Source organism: Urocampus carinirostris, chromosome 14 (genome assembly GCF_059441175.1).
Source record: "Urocampus carinirostris isolate Australia breed hairy pipefish chromosome 14, RoL_Ucar_1.0, whole genome shotgun sequence".
Lineage (NCBI taxonomy): Eukaryota > Metazoa > Chordata > Actinopteri > Syngnathiformes > Syngnathidae > Urocampus > Urocampus carinirostris.
Window position 1 is genome coordinate 12,791,732 of NC_142362.1, and position 21,298 is coordinate 12,813,029.

General features: G+C 41.4%; 1 protein-coding gene across 2 annotated transcripts in view; it reads left to right on the plus strand.

Annotated features, from left to right (window-relative positions):
• edar (ectodysplasin A receptor) overlaps positions 1-21,298 on the plus strand; it is a 58,218-nt gene that overhangs the window by 16,024 nt on the left and 20,896 nt on the right. For both annotated transcript variants that reach the window (XM_088352660.1, XM_088352659.1), the window contains exons 2-3: positions 2,303-2,368; positions 3,389-3,508. In XM_088352660.1, the coding sequence (XP_088208786.1) occupies positions 2,318-2,368; positions 3,389-3,508 (171 nt within the window). In that variant the 5' untranslated portion in view covers positions 2,303-2,317. The remainder of the gene's footprint in view (positions 1-2,302; positions 2,369-3,388; positions 3,509-21,298) is intronic.

Sequence of the window (21,298 nt, forward strand, 5' to 3'; positions counted from 1 at the left end):
GGTTTGCAGACGGACTGACAAAAGGGGACAGACAGGAGTGGGTACAAGTACTGATCGGGAGCCAATCAGAGTCCGAGGCAGAGGAGCGGCCACAGGTGATTCACATCGGTAATCATGGCAATTTAATTTCTCAATAATTGTAAGCAAATAAATGTTTCAACTTTATGAATTTAATCCATGACTTTTTCTTTTCGAAATGTAAGCCCCTCAATAAATGATGAATTTCTTTAATTGCATTTTAAACCAAAATCTTTGCTTATTTAAAGGAAATAGGAGCGATTACACTAACCCAAACAATACCTTTTGTCTTAGTTACATTCCCTTAATAACACCCAGGCAGTGTTAAATGTCATGTTTTACTAAACACTTCAACCTGACACATTGAGCTTCAACTTTCCCAAATCCTGGCCCCAAGATTCTGCAGAGGCTACCTGATAATGACACACCTAAAAAACAGAGAAGTTATTCAGAGATTACGCGCTTGTTAGAAGATGAACCGCCTCGGGGCTTGACTTTCATCCCGGACCTGTCTCGACACACTCCGATAAGATTTGGGGTGAGATGAAGTAGTAAGGCTTGTCAAAAGAGAGTCTTCAAACACATTGCACTCACTCTACAGTATGTGTGTGTGATAGATTAACTCCATAATGATTTGCCTTGAGGGGGGGCTCCATACACATTTGGCAGTTCTTCATTTCCTGCTATCCAGCCTTTTATCTCTTTAGCAACACATATAAACACACACAGACTTCTACCGGTTGTGGCGTGACCACAAGGACAGTTCTCAGAGACCAACCGCTATGTATTATGTGCATGTGCGTGGGTGGGGGTGTAAGCATAGTCAATGATTACGCAACATCAAACCCGCCAGCTAGGGATAATTAGCCTTCATTGAGGTTAGGAATGAATTATTTGTACAAAGGAGAGGGAAATCTGCAGATAGGGAACAAACTGATATACAGTTTTGCAGAGTTGTGTACCATACTTTCCGCACTATAAGGCGCACCGGGTTATAGGGCGCACCCCCCAAAAATAGTTTTTGGTCCTATATTTTCCATACATAATGCGCACCGGATTATAAGGCGCTACAATGAGAACGTCGACAAAACAGTCAGATAGTTCAGTCAAACTTATTACCCCCTTTAACATTCCGAAAGCTTGCAAAGAAGCAAATACGTGTCTCAGACATGTACGGAAACAGTGTCTGTATGATGTCACCAATCCCTCAAATGCATCGTTCCAAATATCATTCGGAAGGTTAAAGTCTTGGGATTCAAGAAATGCCAAACATTTCTTAGTTTCCATTTTATTTTTTGCAGGCAACTGTGTGGACAGCAAAGTAAGAATTTTATTGTGCAGGGAAACGGGGTTCTTTACTGTGCATATGACAATAAACACTTTGAATTAAATTTAGTTTAGAAATAGACTCATCACAGAAACATCAAGATCGTTGTAAAAAAAGATACCGGGAAAATATAAAGCCGCATAGCTCACCTAAGTTCTCTTGCAGCCATCACGCTCAATAATGATACGTAACCATGGTCTTCTTACGACCGTGAGTGTAGTAAATCCAGGAGAGTAAAATATTTACAAATACAGAATAGTAAAAAATGTTTTCTCTATGCCGTAGTGCAACCCAACGTGTGATTCACATTCATCTTTTTCGGCCAATTGCAGGCTTTGTTTCGCCCCTTTAGCCTATGCGAGCCTGTAAATAATAAAAAGTATCCGCCCCCTTTACCTCCGAATAACTCTAGCCAATAGTGACTGATTCAAATGATGATTCACACATTGGTTAGGAAATGAAACGCCGGTATATAAATCCCAGCATACACCGCGGACTACTTCGCCTTCGGGGGAAAATCTAGTCGGCGGCTGCTTGCCTTAGTTGCAAGACTTTGCGACTTAATATTGATCCATATATAAGGCGCACTGTATTATAAGGCGCATGGTCAGCTTTTGAAAAAAAAAAAGGCTTTTAGGTGCGCCTTATAGTGCGGAAAATACGGTAATTTGAATCAAATCAAACTAAACGAAACAAAAGAATGAAGGCAAAAAGACAGCACGCTTTTAAATAAATGTTTAGCTTGTTTGCAGCAACGCCATGGGCTGTTTTGCGACTATCATTACAGTACATGTTTATTGGTCATGATGTTATGGTCACTCCCCTCCAATGAACTCATCTGGGCCACACACTACGAACGAATGGCACCCGGAAGAACTGCTCATAACAAAGAAGTTTTAATGTTTGTATTTCTATATCAGTTGCTTATTTGTACATTTTTTGTGCAATGTTTTCTAGGAAGTTAGTGCCAACATGCCACAGAGGAGAGGAATGGCAAGATCCATCTTTGTGTCCTCAATTTTAGTAAGTTTCTGTATTTTATTTAACTTTTTACATTTTATTTGTAATCATTTTTCTGCAATTGACATCTACATCCTTCAAAGACAGTGAATAAGTTAACACCCAAAATAGTTATCATTGGCAGTGATTGATTGGATATAAAGATGTATTCATCTTTGCCTGACTGCCATTCTGTCACTTTAAAATTACTTTTTATAACCACTATCATTTGACCAATACCAGGCGAGTATTGTGGGACCAATACCATGTATTGATATCAGTAGTGCCTTTCATACATAAAAGTTATCATGTGTTTGCTTCTCCATTTAGCATCACTGTATGTTTGGGACCGATAGGACAAAACGGTACAACAGTATAGTATTGTATTGCACTAACTCACAAAGTCTTTACAAAGCACAAAAGCTTCTGCGCTGAACAGAGAGAAAGGTATTGTAAGAAGGTGTTTAGCCAATAGCATATCAGTATTTTAGAGAAATAACCCACTTTACAATACATGTTAAAAACACTCTTCTTGGCTGGCTCAAAATAACTCCTTGGGTCTCTTGTAAACCAAACCTCTTGTCCGCTCGCTGGCTTCTTTCAAACTGGATTGCAGTTCCTCAGGCGTCCTGGCTCATGGCTCTGGCCTCCTTGGGGGTGGGGGCTTTCCCCCCTCTGACTGACCTGTTCCTTTGTTTCACACATGCATGCAAGATAACAAATCTCCCTCCCCTGTATAATCAGAAAACTCAGTCACTGTGAATAATTGAATTAAAACATAGTATTAAGTTTATACGTTCTGACATTGTCTCATCATTTTCTTTGACGTTGCAAAACGGAATTAATAAACAAATGGTTTGGTTTAGCACCAGAATGACTCTGCACAGAATATCCTTGCATTTTTGTGTGGGGTTTTGTTTGTGTGTGTACCTGGATTTTCACCAACAGTATTACTGCGTATTAAAAACTGCATTCAATCTGCAGTTACACTCATCTTCACATTGCTTGTATCTCCATTTAATAAAATGTTTTGTTCTTTTGTAGGTGTGCTGTATGCTTGCAAGTGCAGAGTATTCCAGCTGCGGAGAATATGAGTTTTTAAACCAGACCAGTAACAGTTGCCAGGCATGCCCACAGTGCCAGCCGGGACAGGAGCCGCACATGGTGAGACAATTGTCTAGTCAGTGCAAACACTTTACGAATGAAAAAGCGTTCAAACTAAAAGTTGGCCTTTACTGACGGTAACTCACAAACATTCGAATTAAAATAGATTTTTTTTTCCTTTTCACGCGCATCATATAGGTGTCAACGGCGCGGAATGTGTTCATGTTGAAGTACTGCATAAGGTACTTTCGCAGGCAGGGCTTTCTGAAGGTGGAAATAATTAATAGATGCATCAATAGTTAAACTCAAACAGCTCAAGATCTCACATAAAACATTTACATTTAAAAAGAAACATTTATTATAAACTGTTTAAAATCATTCTTTCAATTATCTCACCATTTAAAGAGAATAAAGGTACTGTGGATACAATTGGTTTATTTTCAGAAGGGATTTGAGTTTAAATCTTAGTCATTATTATGTTTGCTTTTAAATTCTGCAGTGGCACACAAAAATACACATGCATTAATATTGTATTATTCATAACTTAATGACTTTTATATTTTAATAACGTTTAGATAAAAATTGAGTCATGTATTAGTCATTCTAACACATGTTTTAACTAAATGTCCCAACAAAGGATTAAAGATTCCAGATTTTTTTTTTCTGTCATAACCATGAATTACTAATAACATTTTATTTGTAACTTTGGTTACTTTGATTTGTTTTAAAAAGAAGTTTAAAAACAGGAAACCATAACATAGTACAAACTGTCAGGAACAGAACGGAAACAGGACCCAATCGCGTTACATTCTCACAAGTTTTATTAAAGGAAAGAGGAAGGGCTGCGCCCACAATCCGGTGTTCGCTAGGCGCAAGAAGCAAGTCGCTCTCGTACTCGGATTGTAATCCGAACACGGAAGTGGATTTTCTATAGCGAGCGAAGGCGGTGTCAAGGACGGAAAAACAGGTCGATAGATGGGACAGGAGAGCAAAAACGTGGTCGGGATCCGAAGCAGTCGTAAGCCAGGAAAGGAGAGTAGACGTGGTAAGGATCAAAAACGGGTCGAAGCCTGGGCACAGACGGGAGCAAAAAACAGTTGGGAGTCAGGGTCGAAAAATGCTTGCCTAGTGTTGACTGAGGTTCGCAGACGGACTGACAACAGGGGACAGATAGGAGTGGGTTTGAATAGGGACAGGGAGCCAATCAGGGTATGAGGCAGTTGGCGCCAAAGGAGCGGGCACAGGTGATTCACATCGGTAATCATGACAATAAACTATGTATTTAAAAAAATGAAAAGCCTATGTACAGTACATATGTTCGGGGATGATTCTGATAATTTAGGGTATTACTGATCTCCATTTTACTTTAGTTTTAATAAGGAAAATATTTCCTAAAAATGATACTATTTTACATGCTTGATAATTTTGCTCAGTGTACGCGTAACTTTTTGCGAAATTGGGAAAATGAAGAATCTATTTTTAAGTAAAAATAGAAAATAATGAAAGAAAAATTAAAAGCTATATTAGAATGATTTATTTCAAAATTTCAGTATTTACAAAAAGAAAATGTATGGTGAAAATGAAATATTCATATTAAACATTGTTTTTTTTAATACAAATTAATGTATTTCTTATTTCCCAACATTTCTAAAACCATAATACAGGTTGATCGTACCGGACTACAAATTAATATTTCCTCAAGGGGTTAAGAAGCACTGCTTAACATCATGGATTCTATAAAGAAAAACTGTGCAGTCACCTCCGTAAAACTACCATTATTGAATTGATGAAATCCACAAAGTACCCGTGTGCCCTTTAGCAATGTGGGATTATACTTCCTTAAACACATACTACATTACGTCCACCCGCATCTTATTAGTACGGACGGCCGCTTTCAAAGACGGGTGCGAACGCGCCTACTTCTCTCAAGCGTGTTCAAAGGCCTCACAAACTGTCAGGAGAGCGCAACATCCTTCCTTTTGAAGCAGAATTAATTAGACTATTATCAACTTCCTTCCTCGTTTAGTAGCTTAATCCAATAATCGAGCCGTTCTCAATGTATTCGTTCCTTCGGCTGATGCCGATTACTGCCGAGGCTAATGTAGTCGGAGCAGAAGGCGGTAAGATTACAAAGAAGCGAAGATCCATCATTGCAGCGCCGCTGTGGCACTTTCGCCCGCCCGTCTGATCCCCGCCGAGCTTCTAATTCATGTGTTAGCTCTCAAGTGTGTGTTTAATCATGGCGTCACCGTGGGGTGCCTCCTCGCTCGGACTTCAGAGAGCGCTTGCATGAGTATATGCGTGCACAATGTATTGGACCAAGGGGTGTTCAAACATTTCAGAAAGTGGGCCGGATTTAGTTAGCTGAAAACAATCGAGAGCCGACTAGTCGGCCTGGCATTATTTGAACAGACTTTAATAAATTCACTCTCTGAGAAAGATTTGCCTCTGCTTGTGCGACTTCGTAGCTCGCCTTTGTAGCGTTTTCCTTTGACTCGCAGGGTCTTGTGGAAAAAAGCACTGGTGGGCCGTTGCTTCACCTTTTCACAGCATTCGTTTTGAGTAGGCTTTTTGTAGACAGCATGTTTTGTCTGGCAGTGCCTCTTGACATTATATTCTTTGAAAACAGGCAGAATCTTATGGCAAATTAGGCGGATGCAGTTTTGGATTTTGTTAAAAAATACTCCAATTTCCACTTTAGCTGGAAACAGCGGCCCTCACATTCAACTTTCCTTTTTTTTTTTTACTTTCGCCATGTCGAAAAGCGTGTGTGCTGAAATTCTCACAAAAAACGAAGGGCAAGGTGGCTAAAGGGCTATTACCATCATCTGGTGAAATGTTTTTTTTTTTTTTTTTTGTACAAATGTATTTTATACTGCAGTCAACATTACTGATGGACCACATATTATTGATTTTATGACACAGGCCTCACGCCAGTAAACATTTGATCACAGGCCGTAACTGGCCCCCGGGCTGGAACTTGGCTATGCCTGTAATAGAACTTTTTTTCTTCATTCTTTGAAACTGCAGATAGTTTTTTATACTCTACAACAGTGATTCTCAAAGAGACATATGACTTGAAAGCACTTGAAAGAGGATAGATTTTTTTCTTACTCCGCGTGTTCAAATCAACATCCAGGTTGCGAGACGAGGAAGGTATAAACAAGTGTTGTGTATCCTACAATAATAAAGATAATAATGGATAAGACCGAATATTCTTGGCTTGTGAGTAGAGAGCAAGGCTGTAATTAATATTAATATCAATGTTTTACCAATATATATATATATATATATATATATATATATATATATATATATATATATATATATATATATATAATATTATCTCATTAGCTGCACCGCTTATCCTCAGTAGGGTCGTGGGGTATACATATATATATATATATATATATATATATATATATATATATTTATTTATTTTTTATATGAAACATAGATTATGTATTACTGACTAGAATAATTTTGAGGTTACTCTATTTTACATTTTGTAAAACAGTCATAGAATTGTCAAAAATAGCCATTAAAGTTGATGGTATGTAATTTATAAATTAAAAAAATATATATTTCAGGTTTTCAAAAGAAAATAGTTTGTTACATTATCAATATATTATCTTTAATTTTTTTGTTGTCACACATTTTGAACATAAAAGTGACAGCAAAGATGGCATATGATAACGCACATTTGGAAGTTGTTGTTTTTTTTTTACAACTTAAAAAATCTAGAGAATAATTTGGAAGATACAAATATATTATTAAATATCAAATATAGTATTAGAATAATAACTATAAGAGTTTAAATAAAAATAAAATGAGCACAAACACCTGCCATCCATGACAATTTTGCTAATTTTGATTATGTTTCTCGTTTTACAGAGCAACACTAAAATTATCAAAAATAAGAAAGATAATACTAAGATAATAAACAAAAATGGCCAAAATTTGTAGGTTTTTATTTTGCCTTATCAGTCTTTATTTTGCATACCTCAATCTAGCTTCTTCACCTCACATCAAAACATGATATAACAACATTGCCACAAGACACACACACACAAAATAGAACATTCATAGGGACGTTCACAACAAACAAACTGTTAGGAATTAAAACATTAATCGTTTTGTATGCACGTGTTTTCTGTTCACCGGAAAAAGATCTAAAGGACACAGTAAGTCAACATGACAGGACTCTGCCCAGGGCCTAACACTGTTTTATGTATGAGCTGTGAGGGTTAAATAGGAGAGGAGCCTTCTGAACTTCCTCCAAGAGTTGATCCCGACTAGCCCCGAGCCCCGAATGCTCACTTCGGGGACATCCTGTTTGAAACCAGGACAGATGAAAGAAGAACTACAATAGAAGTCTGACTTAAAAGTACAAAGACGTTCAAAATGGCACTAAATACATGTTTTTCATTCCTTTTGTTAACAAACGTTATTTAGTGTCACCACCAGAACGAACACAGGACCCACTCGCGTAACGTTACTCACAGTTTTATTGGGGAGAAGGGAAAGGAGCGCACACACGATCGCTGGTAGTGGGGAGCGGGTTGCTCAGAAGTGGTATTTCCGTGGCGAGCGATGCCGGTGTCGATATCAGAAAATGTGTCGTTATTCGGGACGGGAGAACAGACGTGGTCGAGATCAAACAGATCATAGCAGGGGATCAACAGGAGCAAAAACACAGGACAGGCGAAAAAAGGGCTTGCCGTTTAAAAACAGAGATTCGCAGACGGACCGACAAAAGGGGACTGATTTGACAGAGTTTAAATACTGACAGGGAGCCAGTCTGTCAACAAGCTCCAGCTGGCGGCACCCGGGCGGGACCAATTGGGCGCCATGGTAACCGTGTCACACGGGCGGGGCTAATTGAGCGCCATGGTAACCGTGACACCGAGATGAGGATTGCTAAGAGAAATTGTCATATGGATAGAAACGTAATTTGCGAATGCATTTCAAACACCCAATAACCCAGGTAAAAAAAACCATACCTAGGTTTTTGCGAAGAGAGAGAGTCAGTGGGAGAAAGAGAGAGCTAGAATACGGTTTGATTTAAAATGTTTTTTTTAAATTAGTAAATGGGCACGCCTTCCTTGAAGGGACTTGCCAACATACCGACTACGAGAGAGAAAGAGAGAGAGAGAACAAATTTAAACGCAGTACATATGTAACCGCGTTGTACGTGTCCCACCAAAGATCCACATTCACGCTGGACTGGATGATGAGGTTTTTATTATTACAGTTCTGCAAATGGATGAGTCACAACATTAGCTTTTTTCTGCTGGGTTTGATCTCTTTGATCTCTTTGTAGTACTCTGGTTAAACTGACAACAAAGCATATCAAAGAGCTGTCTTTTCACTTTACAGAAAATACATTTTAGAATATCACAATACATTTATAAATCTTTGCATTTTAACAAGATACTTTTAACAAGAGATCGTATAGTGGATTTTTAACGTTTACAATGAATTCAACATGTTTTTCTTTACTCTGAATTTTAACCAACATCATCCTTTTTTAATGTATATGAAAAAATAGGAATAAAAACAATAATGAGTATAAAAATGGGTACAATTTACCTGCAAATGGATGAGTCACAACATTAGCTTTTTTCTGCTGGGTTTGATCTCTTTGATCTCTACAAGGGGAATTAATATTTAGTAAAACAGAAACAAAACGAAAATAAATCAAAACAGCTTGACAATATCAATCACATTACTATGCATGGTGAGAGATTTGTCAGCTGGGGTTATAATGTTTAAAATTAACTTATTTTGTGGAGCACCAAAAGATATGTCTTACCTTTGTAGTACTCTGGTTAAACTGACAAAACCCCGCCTCCTGGTCACATGTTAGAAGCCAAAACCAAACCCCACCCCATACCAGCAGATGGCACTGTTGGACTCAGCATTGCAGGACATTTACCAAAAACTATACACATATTTTAGCAGGAATTTCAATAAAATAAAAGTTATTATTACACCCGTTACATACACCCCCCTGAAATTCTGCTAAATATGGGAGTGCTACACTAAAAAGAAAAAAAATCACATGCCAAAAAGGCAAATACTGATGAAAAAGAGGACACGAAAACTGGTACAGTATTACAAGGAACAAACTGAAGTGCATGTCAGTTCTAAAACTCTCCCAAACGGAGTGTGAAAAGAAAGGAGGCGAGCAAACTCCTAACTAAGCACAGACTCAAAGATGCCTGTTACATCTCTGAAATATCAAACATTGTTCCTGTAGTTGTAAGTGCTCACATAGGCACAATTCTTGTTTCTTACTCAAGCTTTGTTACTCAAACTGAAAGTGCATCTCTACTGAACTTAAACTAGGAACTTGCAGATATTGCGGACAGATGATTGTCACCTACCACATGGTCATTCATCTGACAAATAAGACGACTAGGAGGCCTGATGGACTGGCGGACCCTAAGACCATAACGGTTAGGTTGAGCACAAATAACCTGAGCTTGAAGGTCTGGGGCAGTCAAGTCTAAACAGTCAGTATCAGGGGAGTCTGCGTCCAGATGGTCAGTGTTCAATGGGGTCTCGTCTGGGAGACCCATACCCAAAGGGATCATGTTTTCAGAGCACTGTGATGGGCTTTCCGTATTGTCACTTGAAGTATGGTCAACATCTTGTTCGGGGATGTGCTGACTTCCTCGGCTGGATGTATCAACACTGCGAGAGTCGGACTGGGCATCAGATCTGCTGTCTAGTGAGTTATCCTCTACCTCTGGATGAACTTGCTCTTCACCTGCCTGTATCACCCAGTTTACTGTACGGACATCACTGTCTTCAACCGCGTCAGGTAAATCAGGGCATACATCACTTCCATGCATAGCAGCGTCAGACTCTGAGTGTTCAGATTCGCTGGCCAGATCATCCTCACAGGGCAAGAAGCTAACAGAGAGCAGCAAATTCCTGTGAACTACCTTCTCTTTGCCCGTCAGACAATCCTTGACTCTGTAGACATTGAGATCAGGCTTGACTGATATGACTTCATACGGGGTTGACTCCCACTTGTCTGCAACTTTGCGTTTCCCCGGGACACCTCTGTTGGCGATCAACACCCGGTCTCCCACGACGAGAGGTGATCCTTTGGCCCTACGGTTGTACAGCTTGGCATGACGAGTCTGTTCTCTGAGAGTATTCCTCTGTACAATCTGAGCAGCTTCATGTAGATCTTTCTTCAGATGGCGTACAAAGTCAGAGTAGCTGACAACAGCATCATTGGTATTAGCATGTTGAAACATGACATCGACAGGGAGACGAGGGATCCTACCAAACACTAGGTAAAACGGTGCAAACCCTGTTGTCTCATGCTCTGTGCAGTTATAGCAGAATGTGAGCTGCTGCAGCATTTGTGGCCACTTTGCTTTGGGCTGAGGGGGAAGGGTTCTGATCATATCTCCCAATGTTCGGTTGAATCGTTCTGCGATGCCATTTCCCATGGGGTGGTACGGAGTGGTATGGGATTTCTGCACCCCTGCCATCTCTAGAAGCTCTTTGATCAGTTTGCTCTCAAAATTAGCTCCCTGATCAGAGTGGATACGCCGTGGGAAACCATAGACAAGGAAGAAATCCTGCCACAGACGGCGAGCAACTTGTTTGGCGGTTTGATTTCTGCAAGGGAAGGCGTGCGCCATCTTGGAGAAATGATCAGTTACGACCAGGACATCTACAGACTTGTTCTCTTGCTCAGCAGTCCAAAAGTCTATACAGACCAACTCCATAGGCTCAGAGGTGACTATGTTCTTGAGTGGTGCACGGTTGTGTGGTTCCGGTGTTTTCCCTACTACACAGCGCTGACAGGATTTGACATAATTCACAACATCACGTTCCATGCCATTCCAGAAGAATCGTTGCCGCACCAGAGACAAAGTACGGTTCTGGCCTTGGTGACCTGCTGAGTCATGTAAACCTTGAAGGACTTTCTGTTTCAATGAATCAGGCACCACAAACTGGAAGATTTTCTTGGCCATGTGAGGATCTTTCCTTATTTTGTAGAGCATGCCATTCTGTATGGTGAGTCGGCTCCAATGCTTCAGTAGTTTCATCACACTAGGCGACTCGACAGCTCTCTCACGCCTGGTAGGTCTCTTGTGTCTATGCACAAAGTACATGGTCCTGCTTATTGTGTTGTCCTGTTCTTGTAAACCAACAAGCTGACTCTGTGGGAGTGCCGTTGACTGATCTCCCTTCTGCAGAAGATTGAAGTTGGCGTCTGTTCCCATCACTTGACCCACGCCACCAGTGGACTGAGCACTGAAGACAGCAGCAACCTCTTCTGATGTCACAGAACCATTGGAGCCTGATGGAATTGCCCTTTTTACTGACTCGTCTGATGTCCCAGCACTCTCGTCTACAACAGCGTGACAATTGTTGGATACTCTGAACACCTCTTGCACAGTACTGTTGTTCACCCTGTTGACTTGGTCCAAGAGCGAAGTATAGGGCTCGGTAACAAGGCGATGACCCACACATGACCGTACAAATGGCTCACGGCTCAGAGCGTCGGCTACGATGTTCTTTGGTCCGGGAATGTACTTCAGGTCAAAATTGTATGCAGCTAGCTTCGCTACCCACCGCTGTTCACACGCATCAAGTCTTGGTTTGGTCAAAATGTATGTAAGTGGGTTATTGTCGGTCCACGTGGTAAAGTGTCTTCCTTTCAACCAATGGCTGAATTTATCACATACCGCCCATTTCAAGGCAAGAAATTCGAGCCTGTGTGCAGGGTAGTTGAGCTGGGAGCGAGAGAGCGTCTTACTTGCAAAGGCGACTGGTCTGGCTACTTTTCCACCAGGTGGCAGCTGTGACAGGACTGCTCCAATCCCATCAAAGGATGCGTCGACAGCCAGAATAAACGGCGCATCAAAATCTGGGTGGGCCAGAGTGACACCTGTCACGAGGTCGTGCTTCAGTGTTTCAAAGGCGTTCTGGCATGCATCGGACCAATCTGCAGGCGTCAGCTTCACTTGACCTTTCTTGCGGGCTCTCTTGCGCTTATGCTTGTCACCAGATTCAGATGTGAGCCTGAACAGAGGTTTTGCCTTCGCAGAACATGCTTCAATGAAGCTTTGGAAATACATCACCATGCCTAGAAAAGATCTGATTTTACTAGGGCATGGCGTCTTGCCATCCGACTCCATTAGATCAGTGACTTGTACGTCATTTATCGCTCTCACTTTCTCGGGGTCAGTCCGAATTCCATCCTCACTGATGACATGCCCAAGAAATTTCACAGTCCGTCTGAGGAAAAAACACTTTTTGGGTGCGAGCTTGAGGTTGTGTTCCTTAAGGCGAGTAAACACCATCTGCAGGCGTTGGAGTGCAACTTCCTCTGTGGGGGCAAACACCATCAGATCGTCGAGGTAACATAATAGGCTCATGAAATTCTGATCACCAAATATTGACATCATCATCCTCATAAATGTTGCTGGGCTGTTGCAAAGTCCCTGAGGGAGCCGGTTGTACTCGTGAAGGCCGAATGGTGAGGAGAATGCCGTGTACTTTTTGTCGTCAGGGTGCAAGGGGACATTGTAGTAGCCTGACGTCAGATCCATTGTGGAGAAAAAGGCATTTCCCCCAAGTGCGGCCAAAGCATCAGCTTGATGCGGTAGTGGGTAGGCATCCTTTATGGTTCTTGCATTAAGCCTTCTGAAATCAGTACATACCCTTAGTTCTCCATTCCGCTTCCATATGAGAACAAGCGCAGATGCATAGTCGCTAGTCGACTTCTGAATAATTCCTTTCTCTTCCATCTCGTTCAGAGTCGTCCTCAGTTTTTCATACTGACTTGGTGGTATACGTCTGTAGGGTAGACGGAACGGCTTATCATCAACAAGGTGGATACGATGTACAAACTCTTTGGCCTCTCCACAGTCCATCTTATGGCGAGAAAAGATTGACTCGAATTGTTCGATGATATGAAGGAGCTTGTCTTTACACTGCAGCGAAACCTCACATGACTTCAGGTCAATGTCTTGCAGTCCCAGAGCTTCCAATGCACGCATCATGTCCTCTTCTGACCTGGGTCGGACCTCTTTGCTCTGTACACTCTGCACGTTGCACTTGACCTCCTCTGCATTGGGCAGGTCTTCCGCTGCGATACAAGGAGACACATCTGCAATTTTCCTGTTTCTTCTCAGCACCACAACTCTGTCCGTGGGATTAAAGACTTTAACAGGCACCCATCCATCTCCCCAGAGTGGAGTAACAACTCGTCCGACAAGGACTTGTCTGGGCGCAGCCTTAGATTGGGTTGGCTCAACGACCACTGTGCTGCCCGCTGATGCCCCGGCCAACTCAGGTAACTTGCCCCAAATAACGTACTCGGTCCGTGGATTCAGCGTCACGCAACTCTTGATCTTTACTGTCCCTACCTTGTCTGGAATGCAATCACCTCTCCATCTCTCTGTGTTGGAAAGCATTGACAGGAATTGACTGTGGTTATCGGACAGACCGTTGTCAGGAGTGGAAACTAATCTCCAATAGCCATCAGTACTTTTCAATTGAGTCAAAATATATTTGATGGCATTGCTGCCAAGGATCATCTGTTCTGTCTGGCCTGGCACCACCATTACTGGTATTATCATTTGGCACCCGTAAACTGTGACGTGAATGTCGTACATATCTCTGGGAGAAACTTGGTGTCCACCGCAGCCTACAATGACATAATCATCGGCCGTGTAACTCATCATATCAGGGAATTGCTGCAGGAGGTACTTAGCTGTGTCCTCACTTACTGTACAAGCCATCGACCCGCTGTCCAACAGCGCTCTGAAAGTGGGGCCTTCTTGCACAAGTACAGGTGTGTAAAACAGTTCGTCAGTCTCCGCTATTCTCTGAAACCCCTGAAAGATCAGCTTCTTCGATGGAGGTATCTTGTTGCTATACAACTCATAAATTGATTTATTGTCTTGCATGTCAGGCTTCACATTAGTGGTGGGAGGTATACTCAGTTGATCTGCACTGTTCTCCCCTAAGCGCAGATCAGTTAGTTTCCCTGAGGCAGCGGGACAACTTTCGTCACTGGACAATCACGTCGAGAATGCCCTGGGGCATGGCAGTGAAAGCAAAGGTTTTTGTCTCGGCAATGAGAGAGAGCACTGTGTTCGACTTCTTTGCAAATGATACATGGCTTGGCAGTGAAACCATTTATTCTGGCTCCAGGTCGCCTGGTTGGAGCTCCCCCTCTCTCTTGAAACTGGTTCGAGGTAACACGTATCAGAACTTTCTCCAACATACTAATAACGTCCGTTAGAGAGACATACTGTGGGCTCGAAGTCTGAGGTGGCTCGTGCACGAGGGTTGGACCATGGTTCACCTCAGCTTTGTGTACGGCAATTTCCGCTCTATTCGCAGGTTGTTGTAGGGAATCTGCTTTGTAGCTCTTCTCAGCGTGGTATTCATTCAGCACCTCTAGTACCTCACATGCTGACCACTTTTCGATGGTTTTTGATCTGTAAGTGAGTGCCAGTTCCTTGCATGGGCAGTTCCTAATAAATATGCGAGTAACCTCTATTTCAGGGTTGTCAAATGTTTTGCCCTGCTCTCTCAAGCACTCAGAGGCAAGGTCAGCTGCTCTGTTTAGTCTCAGCCAGTAGTCATAGGGGTCTTCCTGGTCTTTGGGCAAAGTTGAATAAAAGTCAGCTAAAGGGACAGCAGAGTACTTGGTACAGCTAAAGTATTTCCTGAGAAGACTATAAATCATGTCAGGGCGGGTATAGACGTCTATATTACTGTTTCTAATGCTAAACCTAACTACATCTTTAGCTTTTCCTCTCAAATGTATAAGGATTTCCTCTGCTTGCTCTTCAAGTTTCACATCACTCCTTTTTATAAATGTCCTCATTAGATCTTCCCACTCATGTATTGTTATTGAGTCTGAGCCATCCCCAATAAATGACGGCGGTTCCTTAACCTTTCTCTGCGTTACCACCTGACTCAATCTGTTTGCTTCATCTTGTGTGGCAGCAGCGTTAGGAGCTACTATATTATGTGACTGTATATTTGAGAATATGCTATCAGCCAATTTATGTCCTATCTCCTGAATAATATTTGTCATGTGATCAGCTAAACCCTCAGAAATTTCACTCGCGGAATTTGGCGTAGATGTGGGTCTGACCTGAGGTGAAGGTAGGCTAGCATGTTGGTCAGCTGCATTATGGGTGCTCACACTGGAACTTGCCTCTACTCTATGTGTCGCACCACCTGGGGTAGAACTATTATCAGAGGGGATGGGGGTAAACATGCCCCTGCCCCTGCCAAAGTGAATAGGTGTGTCAAATTGTGGAGCTAACACATTGCTCTGATTAAACATGTTTCAAAGATTAACAGAAAAAAATGTAAATAAGTCAAAATCACAAAATAAATCTGCAGCCTTCGTATCACTGTGACACTGCACTGTAATGAGCTAAACAATATCGCTCATGTAACTAAAATTTCAAATACTGTGAGCTCATGTGGCAGGTAGGACAGTCCTCGGTTCGGCGAGTTTGATAGAAGTCACGGGTCACGGCACCAATGTAACCGCGTTGTACGTGTCCCACCAAAGATCCACATTCACGCTGGACTGGATGATGAGGTTTTTATTATTACAGTTCTGCAAATGGATGAGTCACAACATTAGCTTTTTTCTGCTGGGTTTGATCTCTTTGATCTCTTTGTAGTACTCTGGTTAAACTGACAACAAAGCATATCAAAGAGCTGTCTTTTCACTTTACAGAAAATACATTTTAGAATATCACAATACATTTATAAATCTTTGCATTTTAACAAGATACTTTTAACAAGAGATCGTATAGTGGATTTTTAACGTTTACAATGAATTCAACATGTTTTTCTTTACTCTGAATTTTAACCAACATCATCCTTTTTTAATGTATATGAAAAAATAGGAATAAAAACAATAATGAGTATAAAAATGGGTACAATTTACCTGCAAATGGATGAGTCACAACATTAGCTTTTTTCTGCTGGGTTTGATCTCTTTGATCTCTACAAGGGGAATTAATATTTAGTAAAACAGAAACAAAACGAAAATAAATCAAAACAGCTTGACAATATCAATCACATTACTATGCATGGTGAGAGATTTGTCAGCTGGGGTTATAATGTTTAAAATTAACTTATTTTGTGGAGCACCAAAAGATATGTCTTACCTTTGTAGTACTCTGGTTAAACTGACAAAACCCCGCCTCCTGGTCACATGTTAGAAGCCAAAACCAAACCCCACCCCATACCAGCAGATGGCACTGTTGGACTCAGCATTGCAGGACATTTACCAAAAACTATACACATATTTTAGCAGGAATTTCAATAAAATAAAAGTTATTATTACACCCGTTACACATATATTAAATTAGTTGATAATTTTGGTTTTTGGGGCGCACCTTCATTAAAAGCTATCCGACTAAGAGCGAGTGAGAAAGAGAAAGCAATGCATCATTTAGGCAACATGACAAAACGAGTGGGACACAAATTCTTCTCAGCGAGATGCAGAAGAACGCGGAGCAGGTGGGCAGTCACAGTACAGTATGAAAGATTCTATAATATCTCATCTCATCTCATCAGCCGTACCGCTTATCCTCATTAGGGTTGCGGGGGGGCTGGAGCCCATCCCAGCCATCTCCGGGCAGTGGGCAGGGGACACCCTGAACTGGTTGCCAGCCAATCGCAAGGCACACAGGGACAGACAACTCATTCGCTCATTCACACCTAGGGACAATTTGGACCGGCCAATTCACCTGAAATGCATGTTTTTGGAACGTGGGAGGAAACCGGAGTGCCCGGAGGAAACCCACGCAAGCACGGGGAGAACATACAAACTCCGCACAGGAAGTCTGGAGCTGGATTTGAACCCACGACAGGTTCCCATGACATGAACTGTGCCGCACAAGCGCTAACCACTGCGCAGCCATGCTGCCGATTCTATAATATGAATTGGCCAATCGACATCAGGGATCTCAAGTTGAGAGGTTCTGGCCAATCGGCGTGAATCTTGGCTGCCAGAAACGTTCCTCGGTGGTGTGATAAGCCCCCCTTGTTTTGTTTTGTTTTATTTGTTCTTTTTTACTTGATTTATTTTTCCCGCGAGTGTGCCAGCGATAACTGAAGCGCCAAGTAGTGAGGGTTAGTTGTACACATAATAAATATTAGTAGCAAAATAGTTAGTCATACTTAGTTGTATTATACGTGTAAATGATTAAATAAGATATAAATATACATATAAAGAAAACAAATGCCATTCTATTTACCCTTGGTGTGACGTGACTTGAGCTGGTACAGTGGAGTTATGGGTTGATGCAAAGGGAAGAGGAGACGGCGACGGTTGATTAAAAAGGATTTTAAAACTTCCCCCTGCAGGAAATGTCTTTCTCTTAAGAGCTTATTACTGTAATTCAGACATGTACTGTTATGGACCGTGATCACATTTTTACTGGCCCGCATCCTCTGTCATAAGATTAATTATATGTGGCACGCCAGTAATGTTAACATATAATAATAATAATAATTTCCTTTGTATTGTCATTCTTTGTAACAATGTACACAGAACGAAATGTCGATACACCTGACCCGTTGTAGCGAGTCGATGCAGCCGCAGCCAGAGGGCGCCGCCATTATACCAATTAGGTATGTCTCGGTCGAGGCGCGAACCAGCGACCTCCCAGTCTCAAAGCGGGCACACTACCATCTAGGCTACTGAGTAACCACAGTATAAATACATTTGTACAAAATAAAAAAATAAAAATAAAATCACCCTTTCACCAAACAAATGGCAGCAGCCCTTTGGCCACCTTGTCCTTGGCTTTCTGTGAGAATTCAAGCCCACCCTATTACCGACATGGTGACCGTATATGAAAAAAAAGGAAAATTTTAAGGGGTCTCTGCTTACAGGAGAAGTGGAAATTGCAGTATTCCTTTCACCAAACTCCGAAACAACTGTGTCTGCCTAATTTACCAAGAGACTGGCTGTTTTCAAGGAATACAATTGTCAAGAGGCACTGTCAGACAAAACATGCTGACTACAAAAAGCTGTGAAAAGGTGAAGCTACTGGAAGCTATTTTAATGGCACAGCAGCACTTTTTCAAGAGACTAGGCGAATGAAATGAAAATCCTACTAAAGTGTGCCAGGAGGTCACAAGCACTGCAAACCTTTCATGGAGGGTGAATTTAATAAAGGCTATTTAAATAATGCAAGGCTGAATAATTGCCCCTCACACAATGTCAACTTACCAAATCTGGCCTGCTTTCTGAAAAGTTTGGACACCCCTGCTTTAATTGCCTTCTTATTCTCACTCATCGATTGATTTATGCCATATGCCTTACCAAGGGTAATGATATGTGTGCCTTCTTTATATTTCTCGAAGATCTCAAGTTTTGTTTCCTTGGTTATCATGTTTTTGCTTCTCCATCTAGTATCATATAAATTTTGGGGACCAATAGCCAATAGAGCAGGGGTCGGGAACCTATGGCTCGCGAGCCATATATGGCTCTTTCTATGAGTACCTGTGGCTCGGAGACAAATTTGATTGCATGCTAATTTTCTCCATCTCGTCCAAAACGTAAGATACTAATCCTGTTCAGGTACACACAAAGCCACACCAAGGCTGGCCTCGAAGTAGTGCTTGGCAGAATATATAGGGCACGTTTTTCACTACAATTTACAGTCAAGGTGTCACACGAAAAAAAAAAAAAAAACTCGTTCTGGCTGTACATCGCTAAAGAATCCGTTATATAAAACCTCACTATATTATCTGTCTTCAGTGTTCAGATACCTTATGATGAATCCACAGAACACACTGTAAATACGCCAAAACACCGGAAGAGAATTTAAAGTTTTTTGATTGGGTGAGTGGGAGGGATGGGTGGAGCTATGCAAAAAGTGCAAGCACTCCCTCCCATCTCTCGCCCTACGCCGTCTGCACCATAGATAAGCACATCAGGCTCCCTTTTTGCAGAATGTTGTGACGTTTTTACAAAATAACTGCTTACATCTGGTTTTGAAACCAATATGTATGAAAAAAAAGGGTCAAAGTGAGTTTAACCGATCTTGAGTAATTGCAAGAAAGACACAAGTTTAAATTGGTATGTTTGTTGATTTTGGGACACGGGCTCTGGCATTATTCTCTTTTCATAATTTTTATCAAATCATCAAAAATAAATGTGCTGAAGACTAAGTTTTTGTCTGGGGCGCGTGTTTAGCATTATAGTAAATTTGTCTCATAATATATGTCTCTTTCCCAAAATAAAATTAATATATTTTGCTTTTATGGCTCTTTGAGTCAAAAAGGTTCCCGACCCCTGCAATAGAGTATTATATAGCAAACCAAGAGCACACAGGCGACTTGGGAATGTATAAAACAAGTAAACTTATATGCACAAACAAAGTTTTGTACGTTTTTGGGCTTTCCACCCCAAGGCCTATTTTAAGAATCTATAACGATGTTATGGCTGCAATTGGTGGAATGGAGTCCGAGGTATGGCACAGAGGGAATCAAGGAAGCAAGGTTTTAGGTGGTCTGAGGAGAGTGATGAGCAACAAGAGTATGAGTATGGATGTTAAGAGGGGACTGTATGAGAGTGTGATTGTGCCGACTGTGTAGTATGGTGCAGAGACATGGAGCCTGAACGCAGATTTGAGAAGAAAATTTAATGTTTTTGAGATGAAGTGTTTGAAGAGTACCGTAAATTTCGGACTATAGAGCGCACCTGATTATAAGCCGCACCCATCGCATTTTAAGGGGAAAACCGATTTTGTCCATACGCAAGCCGCACCTGTATATAAGCCGCATACACCCACAACAAATAAACACGAAATTAATCCAAGCCAAACTTCAAGTCCCGCGAATGAAACTAAATGTCCTTCATTGAAGCACAAAGTCCAAAAATCACTGTCGCCAAAATGAACGTAAAATTATATAGGTACTTAAAATTTGTTGCAGACCTGCAGATTCTGGGTGCCCGTTGATGGTAATCCAAGGAAAAAAAGTGTAAAAATTACATAAATTGGCCGCATCTTTTAATAAGCCGCAGGGTTGAAAATTTGGGAAAAAAGTAGCGGCTTATAGTCCGGAATTTATGGTATGTTAGGAGTGACAAGGTTGGATAAATTGAGAAATGAAATTGTGAGAGACAGAACTGGAGTAGTAGTGGAACTGAGCAAGCGTGTGGATAAGAGAGTACTTGGTTGGTTTGGACACATGGAGAGGATGGATGAGGAGCGAATGATGAAGAGGATATACAAAGCAGAAGTAAATTGAAGGAGAGCAAGAGGAAGGCCGCGATTGACGTGGATGGATGGTGTTATGAGTGCACTGCAGGAAAGATGTCTAAACTTAGTGGAAGCTAGAGCTCTTGTTGGTGATAGGAATGAGTGTAGAGGTGTTGTAAAAGGGTAGTGGGATGTTTAGACGTGTTCTAAGGGATGGGCAGGGTACCTGTATGATGCGGCAGGGGTAAACCAGTGAAAGCTGTTGGGCCCTGCTGTTGTGTGTGTTGTGTCACCCCGACCCGAGTGACATGGCCGCTTTCCTGTTTCCCGTTTCATCTTGAGGGACGAAACCATGATCAATATTTTTGTGTGTGTTTATGCTACTTTTCCCCTTTTTTTTAAATTTTCTTTGTTTTTGTATGTGTTTGTCTTGCTGTTGGTCACCCCTCTCGAGGGATATGACCAGGGTAGATAGATAGATATTGATATTTATGATGTGTTGTGGAATCATTGTATACAAGATTTAAGGGTATACATTTCTTTTTTTAACTGAATGTCAATGTACTGTATAAAAACAGTTACAGACAAATGAAGTGTCATGCAGTTCACC